Raw genomic sequence first — 19,709 nt, forward strand, 5'->3', positions numbered from 1 at the left:
CCAGGGCAAGGTGCTGATTCTAGCAATATGAGGAACCTGAGGGAACAGGGAGGAAATGACAGTCTTGATTTGAGGAGAAATTAATGAGATGATTCCTCATGGCTGGGCAGCTCAGTTGTGGGGTGACTTCTTCCCTCTGGGGTAACATGGGGTCTATAGATGATAGAAAAGGCAGCTATGGATCCATGCTGTACAGGGGATCAGGGTGCTCTTGTGGGGTTTTCAGAACACATGATAGGAGGAAGATGTTTATTCTACCTGTTCCCCTCTTGTCCCCACACTCCCGAAAAGAGATTGGGTCAGGGGAAGGGATAGGTCTGAGATATGATGCACTTGGCTATCATCAAAGAATCTTAGATCAGAACAAGTCTTAATTCACTCACCTGTTCCCACAACATATGAGGAAACAGTGATCTCTGGTCCAGAGTGGCTAAACAGAAGGTCTGTCCCCCAGTTCCTACTTGGGGATTGAATTCCCAATCCAGTGATCTCTTCTTGAAAAATAATATCAGGCTGTTGCTATTTTTTTGAACCATGGGACTAAGAAAGATGACATCATGTAAGTAGCAAAAGACAAATGGCAGACATACCTGAGCAGTGGGGTATCCCGACAAACTTGGTGATGTCCATTCTTTGGCTCACGTCCTGGGTCGTCCCCCTAAAGCCCAAGGTGGCACAAACTTTTCCCCTCTGTATGGGCTCCATCGTGCTCGGGCCTAGGGCTTTGGTGTATAGCCTTGGGTGTCCAGTTTTCAGCTTCTTCTCCTCTATCTCAGTCTTCAGTTTCTTGTTTTCCTGCTGCAGATGGACCATTACATTGTGGAGGTGGCTAGGGAAGGAGAGGGAAGGACAGGAGTTCTTTGGTCTGCTTCAGTATCTTGGTTTCCCACTGGAAGGGGCAGATAAAGGCACCCCAGGGAGGAGGGCCATGGACATCCGAGCCCTTTCAGAGCTGGTGCTCTCATGTTCCATAGAAATGGAGGCCTATGTGTATCCCCTGGAAGAAGCCCAGGCCCAGGGTCGGGGTGGACCCCAAACCAGTACTTCTGAGCCTCTGTGTCATGTCAACTCAGGGCCTGTTTTCATATCTGTCAGATGGGGACAGTTGAGTCTCATCTGCCTTCTGCACTTCATATAAAGCTCCAGTTTGACAAAAGATAGGAATTTGATTTGAAGAGCTGTAGGGCTGTCATGAACAATCCCATGTGCCCGGGCTGTCCCGGCTGTGCCTGGGAAACACTCTCATCCGGTTCTGATGCCAAAGCCAAGTTCTTTCCCCTCCCTTTGCTGGAAGGTTGAGAGCACAGGGGATCCCAGCTCTGTTGAGAGCTTGGGTAAGTAACTTGTCCCCATCTTAGGATGAAGAAATGGTAGCAGTGATGTAGGCGAGGTGAAAGAACTTAACATATCTCCTGTGGCTCCATAACTGGTCATATTTCTCCAAACCAATGTCGAGGGCAGTGGGTGGCCATGGGCTCTGGAACCAGACTTCCCAAGTTGGAATTCTGGTTCTGCCATTTACTTTTCCTGAGGCCATGGGCAAGTTATTTAGTCTCTGGGTTCCTCTCTTTCTTCATCCATAAATGGGGATTTTAATGGTACTGAACTCATGAGTTCTTGTAAAGATTAAATAAATTAATACATATAAAGCACTTAGAACAATGCTTCACACATGTAACAGATAAATATTATTTGTGTCATTATTACTATTATTATTATTATTATTATTATTATTAAAAGATGGCTTTTCTTCAAATAGGTTCAAACTCAGGAATGAGTTCTTTGTGAAACAGAACTCCCTGGAACTTGGCACATCATAAGAAAAAGACTGAAATGCTCTGTTACCTTCAGATTTTTACAGTTTCTCTTTCAGCTAATCCCTTTTAGAAAATGCTTTTGTCCTAGTGAAAAATTTCATGGTCTTTTCTAGAGGGAAATCAAAGAATTCATTCTGAACTTTGCTGGGCCCATGCTTTGCCCTCTTGCTCTCTGTAAACCTGGCCAGTGTTGAAGACACCACTGGAGCTCCTTGTGTCATCACCACACTCCATATGCCACTGGGCCTGCAGGTGGGGTCCTCACCATGCCCTCATTCTCTGGCTCTCTGCCACTCTCTCTGGCCCACTCCTGTCAGCATTCCCAATGCCTTCAACATCCTGTACATTCTATTCAAGCCTCTCAGTTCCTTGACTTCTATATTCCAATGATCTTGTCCTCTCCTTAAACTCAGCCACCATCCTATGGTCACAGCTCAGAACAGAGCTTTCCACCTGGGGCTGATGAGTGGGTTCTAGGTGTGCTGAGATGTGGACACCCTCAGCTCTTGGGGCAGCCACTGGTTGGTCAACTTTGTCACAAACAACTCATCCCAAATTCTTCCACTGTGCCAAACAAATGTGATTATTTTCTAAGTGCTTCCTGCCAAAGGGTTGGGAGCCACTGCTCTAGAGCTTGTCATTATCTGTGACTATACCATCTCTGAAATCTCGGTTTTAGACATCCATACTTTCATCTCTGTTCCCAAACTTCCAACACTCCTCCCACACCACAGTCTGCTGACCCACCTTTGACCATGAGGATGAAGCATGGTCACAGGGGAGGGTGGAACAACAACGTGAAGGAACTTAGGTCCCCAAATGACCACGTGGGACAGAGGAACCCCACCTCCTAGGGTTGGTCCTTTCATGTTCTGTGTTCCTTCTTTTGGAGGTCTCTTTGTTACAGCAGCTTAGCCTCTACCCTGCCTTTCAGGTCCTGTTTCCTTCTTAGCATTTTTGTTCCCTGAGAATCACAGCAGGTGACGGGGGAAGGGGCATAGAGACTAGTAACCCCTTTCTGTATTGTTGGTGAGGGAAGGCCCAAAGAGGTGCAGTGATGCGCCCAAGGTCACATAAATGCAGATTCATGACCCAGAATCTTTCAATAGTCCCAGCCCTTCCCTGAGGTCAGATGCATGTATTTAATGATAAAGCCAGCCCTGGCTCATGGCTGACCCTTCTCCTTAGGGCCCAACAGCAGCCTAGGTGGTATGGGATGACTTACTCCTTTTCACCAGTCAGCTTGGCAATATATTTGACCTGCTCACGGAGCTTGTTTCCTAGTTTCTCATTGGCGATCCTGTAATAAAATCCATAAGAGAAAGTTCTCAGACCCCCATGAGGAAGAGCACGAGTTGGATGGCTAGGAGGCTGGTGTTCTCAGCAAGGTGTCTGCTGAGCCCTAGACTCCAGCTCAGTACCCACTCCCCAGAGCTAGAGCCTCACTAGCACCTGGCAATTGAGGGAAACTTCCATTCTCAATTACTATGCAAAATCACTGTGATCTCAGGTAAGTTCAAGGGATCCAGGCAGGGAAGCCAGATTCCAGGTTGGGGAGAGGAAATCTGACCTACAGCAAAGCATCCCTTTTATCTTGGAGCTGCTCTGTTTCTAAGCCAGCAGGTCTTCCTGATTCTGCCTGAAGAGTTGAGGCCCCTCCATCTTATTCCCAGCTCTTGAATGTGGGCTATTACTGAATTCATTTCCCTAGAGGGCAGTGTGTGTGTGTGTGTGTGTGTGTGCGCGCGCGTGCGTGTATATGTGACACTATTCTTTGGCACATGTACAGTTTCTCAGCTCAGCCCAGGCCTTGGAACCCTGCCTTACTTTATAATTTCTTACTTACTTCTGCTCTTTTGCCCATTGCTCCATGTTGGACATAATCTGATCATTCTCTCGGCGTAGCCTACAGGTGTCTTTAGCCGTAGACCGCTGGGGCACACAGGCAGGCTTTGGTACAAGAAGAAAATGAGATGGTTGGGGAGGGGGAGGAGCATAGGCCTGTCACCACCCGACTCCCAAATCAGGTCTCTTGTCTCTTCCTGGAAGAAGAAACATTGGTTCTGCTGACCAACCCCTAGGCTAGAGTTGGACCTGCCAGCATCTCTACCTCCAGCAGTGCATGCACACAAAGGTGACATCTCTGAGCAGGGCACTGTTTATAGTAGAGACAAAGTAGATGTGTATACTTACAATAATGATTTTTGTGCAAAGGCATTAAAACATCTTGCTTTTAAAAAGCAATATGTTAAGCCAATTTTTTAACAGATGGAAGAAAAAAATACCTTGAGGAATGGATGCCTTTTTTTCTAATGCAAGCAAAGGTCCTGTGGCTACATCAAGAGATCCTGCCATGAACTTCACTGCTCAGGGACCGGGGCATAAGGCATGCTCAAAGATCTCTTAGCAGATTCTACTGCAGGGTAAGTGAAAATGTCAGGATGGGCTCTGGAGGAGGACTGCCCAGGGGGTTATCTAAGTCAGGGATGGCTGGTATTCCTGACAGGGAGATGGCACTCTCTTCTCTGGAATGGGCCTTTGTTCGCTCACTATCTCTATCAATGAAGGCACAGGAAGACAGTTGGGTTGAGACAACTGCTGTGGGCCTTAGCGCACCCAGACCCTACTTTGTACTGAATAGAGTGGGCTGGGGGTGTCCTTTCCTTGCTCTTAGGCACCCCCTCCCCCACCAAGCTTGGTCTAGTATCCAGGTGGTGGTGGATGTGCTGGGAGGGTCTGGGAGGAAGTGACCGGAAGCTGAGGAGTGCCCACCTCCTTCTCATCTGCCAGGAGGTTCTCTTTCAGGGCGGCCATTTCCTCCTGGAAGGCACGGAGCTGCTCCTCTTTAGCTGCCAGCATCTTGAGGTCACTCTGGTGCTGCTTCTGCCACTGCAACACTTGGTTGCTCATCTCCTCCAGCTTCTTGTCGAAGGCTTGAACCTGCTCAGGGGCGCAAAGTGAGGAGGGAGACCCCGGCTGGCGGGCTGGCCGCCCTGAGCCCAGGGCCTCTGTGACAAGGCAGGAAGGCGCTTTCTAGGCTTTGAGAGACTCCTTAGGGGGCATTTTACTGCCAATACCAGCAGAGGGCGCCCCTGGCCGCTTTGCCTGAAGCTCCCTGAGCCAGCAAATGGAGAACCCGTTAGCCAAAGGGAATGGCTCTGTACTAAAGAGCACAGGGGCAAGAAGAGAGAGACCCTGGGGACCTGGAACAGGAAGATAGCCTGAGCTCCTGGCTGCTCCTCACCTCTAGCTCGCTCTGCTGTTGGAAGCCCTGCAGTTTTTTTAATTCCATGTTGAGCTTTTTCATCCTCTCCTCGTAAGCAATGATTTCATCTTCCAGCTGAACTTTCCTCTCTTGGGCTTGTGCCAAGGTTCGGTGCAGGCTCTTGGTCTCTGAGGTCGTATGATTGAGCTTCCATAAAGACAAAGGGGATAAGAATGGCTGTCACAGTTCTTTGGCCCATTCTATTGAGTGCTGAATGGAGAAGGGTTCCAGTCCCTCCCCATCCTCTGCTCAGGGTAGCAGACACCTGGTCACTTGCCTAGTGTCCCAGGGAGGGGTGGGAAGTGACAGTGGTTGATTTTCTACATCTTCGCTCCCCTACCCCATTTCCTCTTTTTCCAGTTCTCTGATCAGCTAGGCATGATCAGCACTGAGTGGGGCACAAATTGCCCAGACAACTTAGGTTTTGGGAAAACTTTGCCCCCGGATCACCTGTGGGCAGAAAGACTCGTTAGATTTGGCCTCGTTCTTTGTGATCCCTTTCTCCCACCCCAAAAAAGCCTCACTGTGAGGAGGCAGGCCTTCCCTGGAAGGACATCCTAGCTCAGGATGCAGATGGTCCTGGTGATAGCCAGTTGTGCAGGGGATTGACTCTTGCACTTCTCGAGCTACTCGGACATTTCTTTTTTTTTTTTTTTAATTTTAATTTTTATTTATTTATTTATTTATTTTATTTTTTTTGCGAGAGAGAGAATGAGAGAGAGCACGAGAGGGAGGAGGGTCAGAGGGAGAAGCAGACTCCCTGCTGAGCAGGGAGCCCGATGTGGGACTCGATCCTGGGACTCCAGGATCATGACCTGAGCCGAAGGCAGTCGCTTAACCAACTGAGCCACCCAGGCGCCCTACTCGGACATTTCTTTGCCCCAAAAAGCCCTGGAGATGAGAGGGTATGGCTTACCTTCTCGAGAGTTTGTGTCAGGTCATCTTGGCAGGCGATTGACTTTCGGGACAATTCCTCATAGGCTTCTTTACTGACCATGGTCTGGAGATATTGCTTCTCCTTCTGCACAGCCTTCTCCAGCTGGACCTGCAGACTCTCTAAGGCCTCCTTCTGAAGGACTAGCTTTAGGAGGGGGAACATCACTATCAAGGTTCATACCTACAGAGGTATCCTCTGTGTCTACAGGAAATGGACAAGAGCTGGGCTCTTCCCTCTGTACTAACAGACAGAGCAGTCTGTGATAAGGCCCCCACCCTCCCCTCACTGTTATAAAAAGAACAGCTGCCTTTCCAGGCTCTTCTGCACCCCTCTCCTCACACTTCCCCTTCTAAGTTAGCAGGTCCCCCGCAAACAAGGAGTACTGGCAGTACTGGGCCATGATGTATCAAGTACATGAATAATCCCTTTCACAGACTCTGTAGTCTTTAATAAAGATCTGGAATTCAGTTCTAGTTTAGGAACCATGATACAACATTTCATTTGTACATTTTATGCCTTTCTTAGTTCCTGACATAATCCACTAGACTTGCACCATGAAAGCAGGACTGTGTTTACTTCCTTCATTGTTGTATCCCCACTGCCTATAGCTCAGGGCATGGCATATAATATGTGCTCAGTAAATACTAAATCATTGTTTTTGACTGAATGAAATATTTTGTATGGCAATGTTTGGAATTAGGGATGCACTGAACATGTGGTTCTGGTAAAGCATGTTTAAAAACTGAAGTCTGTGTCTTAAACTTAGTAATGAGTATGTACTCATGCTATAGTTAAAAGGAATTGAGATCTGGAGTTAGAGGTTGTGGTTCTGTCATTTACTTAATCTCTCTGAGCCTCAGTTTCCTCTTCTGCAAGCCAGTTACTTTCATCTGTTTCATAGAGTTTTGGTGATGATCAAATAAGATTATATAGTTTGTAAAAAGGGCTTAGTAAGGTATAAATTACTACCTAGCTGTGAATACGGTCATGAACATGCTAAGTAACTAGCCATGTTATTAAATACTTTTAAGTACAGGGCAGAGATCTACTTCCAAATCTGGAAGCAGAAGGGAGACCTTAGAAATTCACATGCCCAACTTCTGTTCTTTGGTAGTTTATCTGTTCTTTGATATTTTAATACACCCCCATCCACATAGAAACATACTCCATTGGGTTTTCTTCAGTAACAGCTCCGTGCTTGAAGTTTATTATTTTTTCAGATGGAATTTTGAGTATCCTGAACTCTAAGAACTGGTGAGATGAGAAGTGTTAGATTGGACTGCTGACCCTATATTTACATGTCCCAGAAATGAAACCATTCCTAAAGATAAAATAATTTGGTCTTCTGGAAAAAGAAATGCATCTTTTTTGGGGACTTCTGAAAACATGGAGTCAACTGGTCTGCCCAATAAACCAGGGGAATCACTGAAGAAACTGTAACTCACTAAGCTCTTGATAATTGGTGGCCAAATCAGGAAATGTCATCACAGAGGCGAGATAACAAAAAGAAAGGTGGTGACATAAATCACAGAAGCTTAATTAATTGATTTTGTATTATTTATTTATATGTAATAGATATATATTTTTTATCATTTGTATTATTTATTGTTTTTATTTTTTAAAAATTACCAGCAAAAAAAAAAAAATTACCAGCAAAAGATGGGTTTATTTGGGAATGAAAGTGAATTGCAATCTGGGACAAAGAAGCTGTGGCAAAACCACAGGGAAATCTGGGGAAGAAAGGAGGGGTATGTTTTTTTAAGGAGAAAAGGGGTAAGTTGGGAAGACTGTTATGAACTAAAAGTCCATTGGAGTTTGGAGGCTTTATTTTAAATTTCTCTAACATCAGTGGTTTAGCTTGGAGAAAGATACTGAAAACCTGTATATAGATATATGTAAATTATACAATCAAGGAGTTTTAATAAAAGTTCTCATAAAGATGTACTGTCTCCCTCACCAAAAGCATTAAGCCTAGATGGTTTTAAAGGTGGGTTTCATTAAGTCATCCTTGATTCCTTGCTTCCTCTCACATTCAGTCCATCATTAGTTTGGTCAATTCTGCTGCCAAAACACATCATGAATTTGCTCATTCTGTCTTCACTGATGCCACGCTAGCTTGAATGGCAATAGTCTCCTAACTGGATCCCTCATTTCCATACCTACCCCTCTCTGCAATAAATTTCCACATATTAGCCAGAGTTATATTTTTAAAACTTAGCTCAAATCACCTCTCCAGCCCCTTTAAGGAAATTTCATCAATGTCTTTTCATTGCTCCTAGAATAAAACCCTAAATTGCTTAACAGAGGCCACAATGTCTACCCCTACCTATCTCTCTACTCTCATCCTATACCAATATCCTCCTTGATTACTACACTCCAGTTATACTGGCCTTATTTTACTTCCTAGAACATTCCAAGTATTGTTTTAAAAGAGTAATACATGATGCACCGCCGGGACTCATACTGGGAACACAAGGATGGGCCAAAATAAGGATCAATTAATTAATTTTATTCACCATATTACAAAGAACATCATACCAAAACAGTTGTATTCTATTAATGTTAAAAGCAAGAAAAGGATGCTACTGTTAAACACCAAACTGTAGGTACTGTCCAATGCAATAAGGCAAAAAAAAAAAAAAAAAAGGATAAATATTACAAAGGTTTAGAGAACTGTTGTTGCTTGCAAATGATATAATCATCTACCTAGAAAATCCATGAGAAGCAACTGAAAAACTATTACTGCTTAGAAGTGAGTTCAAGAAGAAGTCCAAATACAGAATAAGTATGTAAAATAAATTAGCTTTCTTATTAACAGTAATTAATTATAAAATGTAGTGGAAAAATGTCCTCGAATCAGAGATGAAAAAAATCTCAAGATCTATTGCTTTCAGATGGTAACTTTAAAAACTGAAATATGGAATACTGATGAAAGAAAATGCATTTTAGAATGCAAAACTAAGTCTCTTTCTAATGACTGTTTCAACTGAATTTAATACATCTACTATATACGAGGTATGCGTTTAAAAAGTTGAACATGCTTATACACACAAAAAACCCCCTCTAGTCTCCTGATTTCCATCAACGAATTCTGAAATGAATGCTTTTGCTTCCACATTTACATGGCTATCTTTCTTTTGGCAAACATGATAATAGGTCCATATTAAATACTAAGGTAATATCCCTTATATTCAGGGAGGTTCCTTGGGGGTCTCAGTGACTCAGACCTTAACTCTGAACCACAGCAAAGGAGAGATTTATATTGTGGGAGGACAAAACCCCAGAAATGTCAGTTTCTGTGCTATCTAATATGGTAGCCGCTAGGCACATGAGGCTATATACATTTAAATGAAACTAAAATTAGTTAATATTAAAATTAAAAATTCAGTTCCTTAGTCATACAAAGCCATATTCCAAGCAGTCAACAGCCTCATATGGCTAGTAGATATTGTATATTAGAGAGCTCTCATATAGACTTTTCCATCATCACAGAAAGTTCCACTGGGCAGTGCTGTTCTTATACTTTGCATAGTCCACAATATTTTAAGACTAACATTTTTTTCTTCTTAGATTACCAAGGAATCAGAGCTGCTTTGTCTTTCATTTGTAACCCAAGAGACCACCTATCAAGATGCTATATTTGTTTCCTGAAGAAGGATGAAATATATTCAGTTAGGGAAAGTACTGCTGTTCATGATGAAGGGGAAAGAGGTTAGGTGTGAGCTAGATGATCCAGGTGCAAACAGTGGTCCATCTCATCACTTACTGATCAGTTACCTTGAGCCCCAGCCTTCCTTTTCTCTGTAAAATGAGGATCATAGTAATCTCTATCTTGTTGGGAGTCAAGCAGATGGAAGGCATGTGAAGGACATAAGTAGACAGTCAATAAATGATGACTGACTTCAAGCATGGTGCCTGTATTTGTTAGCTGCCATTAATCTTTTCTGTCATCTTTATTTGTGTAATGATAAATAGCTGTCTCCCTTTCCGTCCCTTTTTTTGTGCTTTGGCACCATTTTTGGTAGTGTTCCCTAGCCAATTGCCCCAACAGTGGACTTACTCAAGTCTTGTCTGAAATGTTGCTGTGGAATATTGCTGCCAAAGCCCAGGAAGTTTGGGCGCTCCAGCAGATATTACATAAGACCTTCCACAAGTGGAAGAAATGTTTCTTTGGCTAAGCAAGCGGGTGCGGGAGGGTTACCCCCACTTCAAGGAGAGAAGTGGAGTTAGAGGCACCACAGGATGCACGTGGGCTGGGCATTTAGCTGCATTTCTGTGGTGGAGTAGAGATAAGTACTGATTTCAGGTCAAGGGTCCCAGGGTTCAAGTTTCTCACTCCCTCAGGGTTTCTGTCAACTCACCTCATTATTTAGCTCTTGGATGACTTGCTGGGAGGCGTTTTGTTTGCTGAGAGAGGACTCCAGCTGCGCGGAACATTGCATCAACTGTGCTTTGACAGTCTCATTTTCCTCCTCCAACATCCTCAAATTTTCCTTTGTCTGCTCCCCCATAAGAGAACAAAGCCCAGAAAAGAGGTGTTACCTCAGGCTCCCATAGAAGCCTGCTCCTCCTGCCCATGCACACAACTCCATGCTGCAGCCTGTGGTGTCTTGGGCCTTCTCTCTCCTGCTCACTTGCCTTTCTTACCTTCCCTCCCTTCTCTCCTAAGGTTTGAGGCCCCACGGCCTCTGTATCCTGCCAGGCTCAGTGGGGCTCAAGCCTTGCCCTGGATTCATGAACCCAGCTCTTCTGGACTCTCCTTCTCACCATTTTTTCTTTCTTTTTTTCCTCCTGTCGGAATGTCTCAAGCTCTTGCTCCAGCAACTTCTCCTGTTCTTTGCTCTTTTTCAACTGCTCCCGTTTCTCCTCCAGTAATCTTGTAACCTCCTGAAGCTCCTCTGTTAGACTGCTTTTGGCGGAGGCTTGCTCTCTGTGCTGAGAAATAAAGACTGGCCTGAAAGAGGGCACCTGGGTGGCTCAGTCAGCTAAGAGTCTGCCTTCGGCTCAGGTCATGATCCTGGGGTCCTGGAATCAAGCCCACATCCGGCTCCCTGCTCTGCAGGGAGCCTGCTTCTCCCTCTCCCTTGGCTCCTGCCCCCACTTGTGCTTGCTCTCTCACATAAATAAATAAATAAACCCTGTTTTTCTTTTTCTTTCTTTCTTTCCTTTTTTTTTTTTTTTTTTAAGATTTTATTTATTTATTCATGAGAGACAGAGAGAGAGAGGCAGGCTCCCAAGGAGCAGAGAGCCCGATGCGGGACTTGATCCCAGGACCCTGGGATCATGACCTGAGCCGAAGGCAGACGCTTAACCATCTGAGCCACCCAGGCGCCCTCTTTCTTTCTTTTTTTAAAAACACTGTCCTGAAAGACAGTCTTAGGCTGTATATTTTTGAAAAAACAAAACAACACCCACGCCCCCAGACAAAGAAAATGGCTGAGATAAATATGAGGGCAACTCCTGGGTTTTTTAGCATAGATAATAAAAAAAGTTTCCTCAGATGTTCAGCAATATATTTTTTTTGTCTAATTAGATATACCAACCTTCCCACAGCATAAACCTTCTCTCCCACTTACCAAATATTTCCACATAAAAAGCTCTTTGAATAAATTTTAAAAAAATCTTAGAAAAGCACAAAAAGAATAATTCAGAGATCAAAGACTTTAAAATGACCTACAAGGATAGGTTTCGAATCCTATAAAAAAAACCCAGCATTGTCCTCTGGCTGTTTTTAAGCTTAGCCCTTGAAAATGCTTATTATCGGTCATGGGAATCAGAGCTGATAGGCTGGCTTAGCATTCTAACACAAATTCTGGACAATTAGTTTGAATGGATTGGGGGTGGCATCTTCCCAAATAAAGACTAATATATTTAATCTCAAGTAGAGCAGATGCTTGGGCTGGCAGCGTACTTGCCCTTTATACCTGGTGTTGAAGGAGTTTTAGACGATCTAGCAGTTCATTCAGCTTCATATCCTGTTCAGTCGTTGTCTTCTGAAACTGCCTCTTTTCCTTTTCTGAACTTTCAAGCTTCCTCCGGGTCTCAGAGAGTTCTAATGTCAGCTCCTCTATCCGCTTCCTAAAGCAAAATGGCAACAACAGGAAGACAGACTCTGGTGTCTGTGTTGGCAGATGGTTAGCCGGCTGCATGGGGCTTGTTATCTCATTCCCAGGCAGCTGCTGCCGTGTCCAGACTGGCTCACCAGAGACAGAGCCTCTCTCTGGAGGTAACACGGTAGTACCTGTTGGGTGCGAGTTCCTCTCCAGCCATCAAGGAATCCTTCTGCAGCTTCTGAAGCTCTCTCTGCAGCTCCTGAATGGTCTCCGTCTTCTGCTTCTCCAGGAAAAGGTAGCTTTGCAGTTTCCTCTGTGCATCCTCCAGGTTACTCTTTGCCAGAAGGGTCTCTTCTTTGTACTGGGCAGCTTGCTGAGCTGTGGAACCCAGCAGACAAGTCAGGCACATGTGCATGGGAGAAGGGGGTATGTGTGAAGATCAGACTCTCAAAGAAGACCAGTTAAAAAGTCTGTTCCTTCATTTTGTGACCTACTTCAATTTCCAACCTTTTCTCTTTTCTCTCCATCTCATTATCACTCCTAAGGAGCCTTGTTAAATGATCTGTCTTCAGCTATCCCTGAGTCGTGGACTGCTTCTGGACTAAAGTTAAACAAATCAATATAAATTGCTCAGTATCTCTTACGTGACTCATCCTGTCAATAGGGACAAATCCTGACCCTAACGGAGTTTAGAGTCTTGTGAGGGAGACATAAGTGGCCCACATGACATAGAGAACACAGTCATGTGAAGTGTACACTCACAGTGAACTCCTGTGAAGCAAGGTCAATGTGGGTGAGAACAGTTGGGGATGGACTTACGGAGGAACAGAGATGGCGCTGGGCCTGAGAAAAAGGAGGAGGAAGGGATTTCCAGATGGGGGGAATGTTAGAGCAAATGCATAGGAATGGAATGGGAGAGGCAAGTGGGAAGAGGATGGGAAGAGATTGGTTTGACTGTAAAGGAAAATGGGAAGGAGTGCTGGGAGACCGCTGAGTGAGTGCATGGATAGGAGGGGGTTTTGGAGGATTTTGAAAGCCAGAGAGAAATGTTCAGAGTTAATTTAGTGGGTTCTTGAGCAGAGACCTGGCATAAAGAGTATTTTAGGAAAATTGGAATGTATTAAATGGAGAAAGACTTCCTACAATATCCTTTTAGTTCCTACCCTTTCCCCTACTGGGTATAAAGGGAGAAACATCAGATAAGTTGCTTACTGGAGTTTCTCCACACCAAATATGTTCCTATATCCTAAAGTTTCAACTATTGTTTCTGTTTTAAATATCACCCTTGTCTCCATTTTTCAGCCTGGGATACTGGAAGAAGGATGGTGTCACTGCAGAAATAATGATATACCTTGGAAGAAGGAGGAGGAATTTCTTTTCTAAGCAGGGAAGAGAAAGTTCAGTTTGGGGAATGCTGAGTTAGAGGGGAAGGTGGGTTGCCCAGGCGGAGCTACTCTCTAAAGACAGGAGTGACCACAGGTGCCAAGTCAGGGCTGGGGCTCTAGGTTTTGGAGTTGTGCTGAGAAAGAGAGTAGAGGGGGGGAGGGCAGAGTTTAAGGGAGGGATGACTACTGTCAGAGAAGGAGGGAAAAGAGGAAACGATGAGATTTGTGAAAGAAGAAGGGACCTGTTACATCTCTAAAATGGGAAACAATTGTTGAGTGTGGGAGGCCAACAACACATCCAGACACACACAGTTAAAGGAGGGTGGGGAAGGAGGCCACAGTATGGACCTTCCCTCCCAAACTGATATGTCACTCACCTAACATAACATTTAACCCTTTAAAACATACAGGTCAGTGGTTTCTGCAATACTCACAAAGGTATGCAACCATTACCAGTACCTAATTTCTGATCGTTTTCATCCCCCCAAGGGAAAGTCCATGCCCAGGGCAAGAAGTTATCGGTGACCTCTGAGAAATCAATTTCAGCAGAGGAGCAAGGACATGATCCGCAGCGCAGGCTGCACAGAAAAGAATGTGTTGGGAAGCAACGAAGAGGAGAGAAGGTGTCTAAGGGAGGGAAGAGTAAATTGTGTGACGAAGGTTCTGGAGAAGATGGGGAGGAACACAGTGCACAGAAGCAAAGTACTGAGCCCTGTCCTCCCTGTGATGGGGAAAGGTGAACTTCAGTGAAGGCTGCTGGGAAAACAGCGGGCGTGTGCGTTCAGCAGTTCACCTTCCCAGTTAGGGGTGAGTGAAGGAGCTCACGAGGGCATTGTGATCCCTGTGAGATGTGCCATGAGATCAGGAGAAGGTCTGGAGAGAGGAGTGGGGAAAGGAGCAGGAAGTGGCCATTCAGAGAAAGAGGGGGGAATGCTCTAGCCCTGAGGGTTTGAAGTGTAGTGGGGACTCCTGTCTGCCGGGGGCCTCACCGGCCAGCTTCTGCTGCTGTTGGGCATCTTCGAGACAGTCCTTCAGCTTCTGGATTTCAGCTCGCAGGGCCCCACACTCTGCCCTGGACTTATCCTGCTTCACCTCCTGGAGGGTGATTTCAAGTTCTGTTGTCATTCGTTGCTGCTTCTCCAACTCCATCTCCTTTTTCATGAGGCTGTTCTGAACCTGTGCCAGTTCCTTCTCGAGCTCATGCAGCATTTCATCTTTCTCTTGGAGGAGCTAAAGAAAGCAAAGGGTGAATGCTGATAAACGCCTGAACGGCGACCCAGGGAAGCCAGGTACAGATTGTCCTGAGCCCTCTCTAGCCACTAGCTTCTCTTGTCTGGGTATCACATAGTCTCCTACCTCTGCTCCCTGCCTCAAGTCAGGCCGTTCCCAACACAGCAGCCAGAGGGGGGCCTCTGAAAACCTAAGTCAGATCTTGTTCTGCCTTTCCTCAAAACCCTCCACTGGCTCCAAAAAGGCCACTGTCCTTACAGCAACCTGCTGGGATGCTCATGATCTGGTCTGACCTTACCTCTTGCCACCTGTATCCCTCCTGGCTTCAGCTTGTCTCCTGGAATATTCTAAGCAGACTCCTACCTGAGGGCTCGCACTTGCTACTCCCTCTGCTTGGAATATTTGTCCTCAAGACCTCTGTCTGGGTAGCTCCCTCACTTCATTCAAATCTCTGCCCAAATGACCACCCTGTGTGAAACAGCTACCAAACTGTTGGAGGAATTTATCAGTACCTGGCATTACATTATATATTAGTTTTGTGATTTGTTTATTGTCTGTCTCTCTGTACTAGAATGTAAGCTCCAGGGGAGTAGGAATGTTGCATGTGTTATTATATTCTTAGTGCCTAGAATGGTGCTTGGCTTATCACAGGAGCTCAAAAATACTGGTTGAATGAATATATGAATTACTCAAAGCTGTTTTCTCAGCCAGACTCCTGGCGGCATGTGGTTATCTCTCCAGATACTTCCATTTTTCCTAATGGATACCCTCTGAACCTTCAAATAGGGAGCCTGAATGACCAGCCAGTCAATCAGTTGGATGATTTCTGCTATCTCTGATAAAAGTGTAGAGTTGGAACTGTGCTGACTACACAAACTTGCATTGGTTTTACAACCTTTCTGTCCTTACTTCCATTGCTAGGCTTTTCCAGGATGTTGATTTATATTGGCAACTACAGATCTTCTAGGGCATAGTTCCATTAATATTTTCAAACTGTCGGATATGCATATTCATAAGATATTTGTCATTTTATATATTGACATTCACTTGAAGTTCTTAATAAGGCTACACAATAGTTAAAGCATTTCTTTCCACTATCAAGCATAAACAAAAGCATAAAAGAACAATGCAAGTGTGTCCCAAACTCTCTACGTTGCAGGGCTGGGGAAGAACCTCTTATAGAGTCAACATCTCTATTAAGGTCCTTGGACAATGGGTATTTTATTTATTTATTATGTGCTATGAAAAGTCCCAAAGAAGTGCTCAGAACTGCCTCTGGGCCTAAAGAACCTGCAGTCTCATTGTTCATGTGTTGATGTTGCCCAGGCAATCACAGTGGGTGCAGAGCTGCAGGGCCAGCTCTGGCCAAGGTCTGCCCTCACACCTGTCCTGTTGGAGGTTCTAACCAGAGAGCTTCTCTTGTCCTACCTTGTCTTTCTTCAAGCCCAGCTTCTGGGTCTCCGTGAACTGCATCTGTAGCTCCTGCAGCCGCCGTTGCAGGATGGCAACCTCCTTATCCTTCCTCTCCATATGGGCAGATGTCTCCTCCCGCAGCCCATGCAAGTCCAGCTCCAGCTTCATCATGTCTATGGCGGGAAGGGACAGAGTGCTCCTTGCTCAGAAGAGAGCTCCGGCTTCCTTCTGCCTCTCCCCGCTGCCCCCTCCCCCAGCCCCCTGCTCCTGGTTTACCCTTCATGATGTTTTTCTTCTGCTCTGACACGGCCTCTAGCTCCATGCGCAAGTCCTTCACCAGGTTCTGGTACTCCTCCACATGCAGGCACTGGCTGTCTTTCTGCTCCTGCAAGTGCTTCAGTATCTGGGCAGGTAAGACAGGAGCAGGGCAGGATGAGGACATGGGGGAAGAATGCTTTCTAAAATGCCGAATGTCTGGAATTGGCAAATCCAGAGAGACAGAGAGGGGAGTAGTAGGTGCTAGGGGCTGAGGCGGGGAGGAGGGGGAATGATTGCTCATGCATCCAGGATTTCTTTTTGGAGTAGTGAAAATATTCTGGAATTAGTGGGGATGGTTGCCCAACCTTGTGACTATTTAAAAGCCACTGAATTGTACACTTTACATAGTGACTTTTAGGGTGTGTTAATTGTATCTCAATTAAACAAACGAAAACAATGTAAAAACGGATATGGCAGACTCATCACCCTCATACAGAATGTGCACAAAAGCCACCACTCCTTCTGCCCTACAACAATCAACAGTCATTGATGGAACACATACTATGTGCCAGGCACTGTCCTAGGTGCTGGCGACAGTGGAATAAGAAACACAGAAACATATACTTGACCCCATGGAGCTGACCTTATAGTGGGGTGAGACAGACAAAGAACATAAGTAGTCACTTGTAGAAAATGTTAACAGTTGACAGGTGCTATAGAAGAGAACAGCAAAAGGAGAATAGAGGTGTATGGGGGAGAGGGTTGCCATTAGAAACAGAATGGAGAGTTTGGCCCCACTGAGAAGGTGCCTCTAAGCAGGGGCCTCCTGGAAGTGAGAGACTGAGCCATGTTGTAGTGTTGTAGTATCTGTAGGTATCTGCACACAGGGGAGCTAGCCAGTGACCAGACTCTGGGGAGAGAACATGGGGCGGGGGGCATGTAGTTAGAGGGGTGAGTGATGGAGACAGTAGGAGGCATGAGGTGAGACGTTAGTGGGTGATCACATCATGGGGGGCTTGTAGTCCTTGGGCAAGGACTTTGGCTTCTACTCTGAAGGAGAAGGGAATGGCTATAACTAAGAGAGGGTAGAACACATGGCCGAGGAGGAGCAGTTAGTCATCTGGGCATCAAGGGATAGTTATGTGATTTCAGAGTTGTCAGTAAGGGAGGACTGCAGCATGAAGACAGGGGGACAGCTGGAGAAATATAGGGAAGTCACCATATGACCCAGGTGTGGGCACTGCAGGGGCTCAAAAGCTCACTCTATGCCAGGCCAGCTGAGTTCTGGTATTAATTGTGACCTGGGTAGTTCCATTCCTAATAGAATATCCAGGTTCCACAAAAGCACTGCATAGGACACATAAAATGGCAGGGAAGAGTGTATGCTGTTTCTTGGGGAAGTCTGCATCATTTAAAAAAATGGTGTGGTAAAGAGGCATTAGTGTTTAGTCAATATAGAGTTTCAGTTTTGCAAGATGAAAAAGTTCTAGAGAACTGTTGCACAACAGTGTAAATATCATGACTGAAATGTACACTTAAATGTGATTAACTTGGCAAATTTAATGTTACGTGTTTTTAGCCACTATGCAAAAAATAAAAGAGTATGGGAGAAATAAAGACATTTTTCAGACAAAAAATGGGAGTGTTATGAGATCTTGCTATAGGTCAGGACGTGAATAACATGGAATTGACCTTTAAAATAAATATTGACAGACGTCCAAGGAGGAACTCCAAAATTCAATATTGATTCCTCATTCACTCAAACTTTCTGCATCAGAGAGTCCTGGAAAGAGGAGTCTCTGTCCCTGCACTAAGGGATGCTTGGAGAGCTTATATGTGTTGTTTACTCTCTTTGCCACACCCCCCTTTGCTGCTCTTTCAGGATTAGTAAACCTGCCCACAGTGTGGCCTCAGGTGGCTAGCTTTGCCTTGGACTTCAGGTTCAGGTACGACTGACTTAAGATCTCACCTAGGAAATGCAAACTGATGCACTCACTGTGGAAAACAGTATGGAGTTTCCTCAAAAACTTAAACATAGAACTACCTTATGAGCCAGCAATCTCACTACTGGCTATTTACCCAAAGAATACAAGAACACGAATTCAAAGGGAAACATGCACCTCAATGTTTATTGCAGGTTCATTTACAAATAGCTAAGATATGAAAGCAGCCCACATGTCCATCAATTGATGAATGGATAAAGAAGATGTGATATATATATATATATAATGAATATAATTCAGCCACAAAAAGAATGAAATCTTACCATTTGCAATGATGTGGATAGAGCTAAAGAGCATTATGCTAAGTAAAATAAGTCAGTTAGAGAAAGACAAGTACCATGTGATTTCACTCATATGTGGAATTTAAGAAACAAAACAAATGAGCAAAGGGAAAAAAAAGAGAGACAAATCAAGAAACAGACTCTTAATTATAGAGAAGAAATTGAAGGTTACCAGAGGGGAGGTGGGTGGAGGGATGGGTTAAATAGGTGATGAAGATTAAGGAGTGCACTTGTCATGATAAGCACCGGGTGATGTATGGAATTGTTGAATCATTATATTGTATACTTGAAACTAATATAACACTGTATGTTAACTAACTGGAATAAAAATAAAAATTAAAAAAAGATCTAACCTAGGATAGCACTGAACATAGTTTTGACTATTGGTTGGTCAAATCTTGCCATTTGTTTACATGGTTTAAATGCTTATTCACTATTAGAATCAGTTTTTGAGATGGCTTTGAATTTTGAAAATATCGAGTTTTTGAAGGACTAAATTTGAATAAATAGTCTTTCCTAAATTTGGTTCAACTCCAACTAGAAACTAGAAAGCTGGATGGTCCTTTTGAACCCAGCAAGCCAACCAGAGTCTGTGTCTTGTTTGGGCATACTGTTGAGAGGGGGTTAAGAAGCAGGTGCAATTCCAAAATTCGGCTTTAAAACTGAATACTGCCAGACATATTCCTTGGGACTTGGCATACATTACATACAGTATCCTTGTAGCAGGGCCAATCAAGTTCACACAAATATAAAAATATTATGTAAAAATAAAAAATAAGTTAGAAAACCCAGAATCAAACCCAACTCAACTCGACCCCCCCAGGCACAAATAAGCAAAAGTTCTCCCACCTTTTTAATGTCTTCACAATCTTCTGAGGAACTAGGAGGATGTCTGTGGGTGGCTGTATAGGAAGCAAAGTCCGCTTGTAATTTTATCAAAGCCTCTTCACGCTCTAGAACCTGCAAATGAGTGTAGGTCAGTTATGCTGAATGATCAATGTATTGTGATTATTACTAGTACTATTTTGGCAGGGTGTTCCTTTTTTCAGCCTAAGTTTGTTGTAATA

At 44.5% G+C, this 19,709-nt stretch overlaps 1 protein-coding gene across 1 annotated transcript in view; it reads right to left on the reverse strand.

Moving 5' to 3' along the window:
- PMFBP1 (polyamine modulated factor 1 binding protein 1) overlaps positions 1–19,709 on the reverse strand; it is a 43,388-nt gene continuing 23,679 nt past the window's right edge. The window contains exons 6-19 of the mRNA XM_035025323.1: positions 19,492–19,602; positions 16,377–16,503; positions 16,116–16,273; positions 14,447–14,687; positions 12,261–12,450; positions 11,944–12,097; positions 10,787–10,954; positions 10,381–10,518; positions 5,999–6,163; positions 5,062–5,229; positions 4,590–4,757; positions 3,664–3,767; positions 3,043–3,117; positions 1–829 (exon numbers count right to left, since the gene is read on the reverse strand). Of these exons, the coding sequence (XP_034881214.1) occupies positions 556–829; positions 3,043–3,117; positions 3,664–3,767; positions 4,590–4,757; positions 5,062–5,229; positions 5,999–6,163; positions 10,381–10,518; positions 10,787–10,954; positions 11,944–12,097; positions 12,261–12,450; positions 14,447–14,687; positions 16,116–16,273; positions 16,377–16,503; positions 19,492–19,602 (2,241 nt within the window). The 3' untranslated portion in view covers positions 1–555. The remainder of the gene's footprint in view (positions 830–3,042; positions 3,118–3,663; positions 3,768–4,589; positions 4,758–5,061; positions 5,230–5,998; positions 6,164–10,380; positions 10,519–10,786; positions 10,955–11,943; positions 12,098–12,260; positions 12,451–14,446; positions 14,688–16,115; positions 16,274–16,376; positions 16,504–19,491; positions 19,603–19,709) is intronic.

Source organism: Mirounga leonina, unplaced genomic scaffold (assembly GCF_011800145.1).
Source record: "Mirounga leonina isolate KUSES-001 unplaced genomic scaffold, KU_Mleo_1.0 Mir_180, whole genome shotgun sequence".
Taxonomy (NCBI): Eukaryota; Metazoa; Chordata; class Mammalia; order Carnivora; family Phocidae; genus Mirounga; species Mirounga leonina.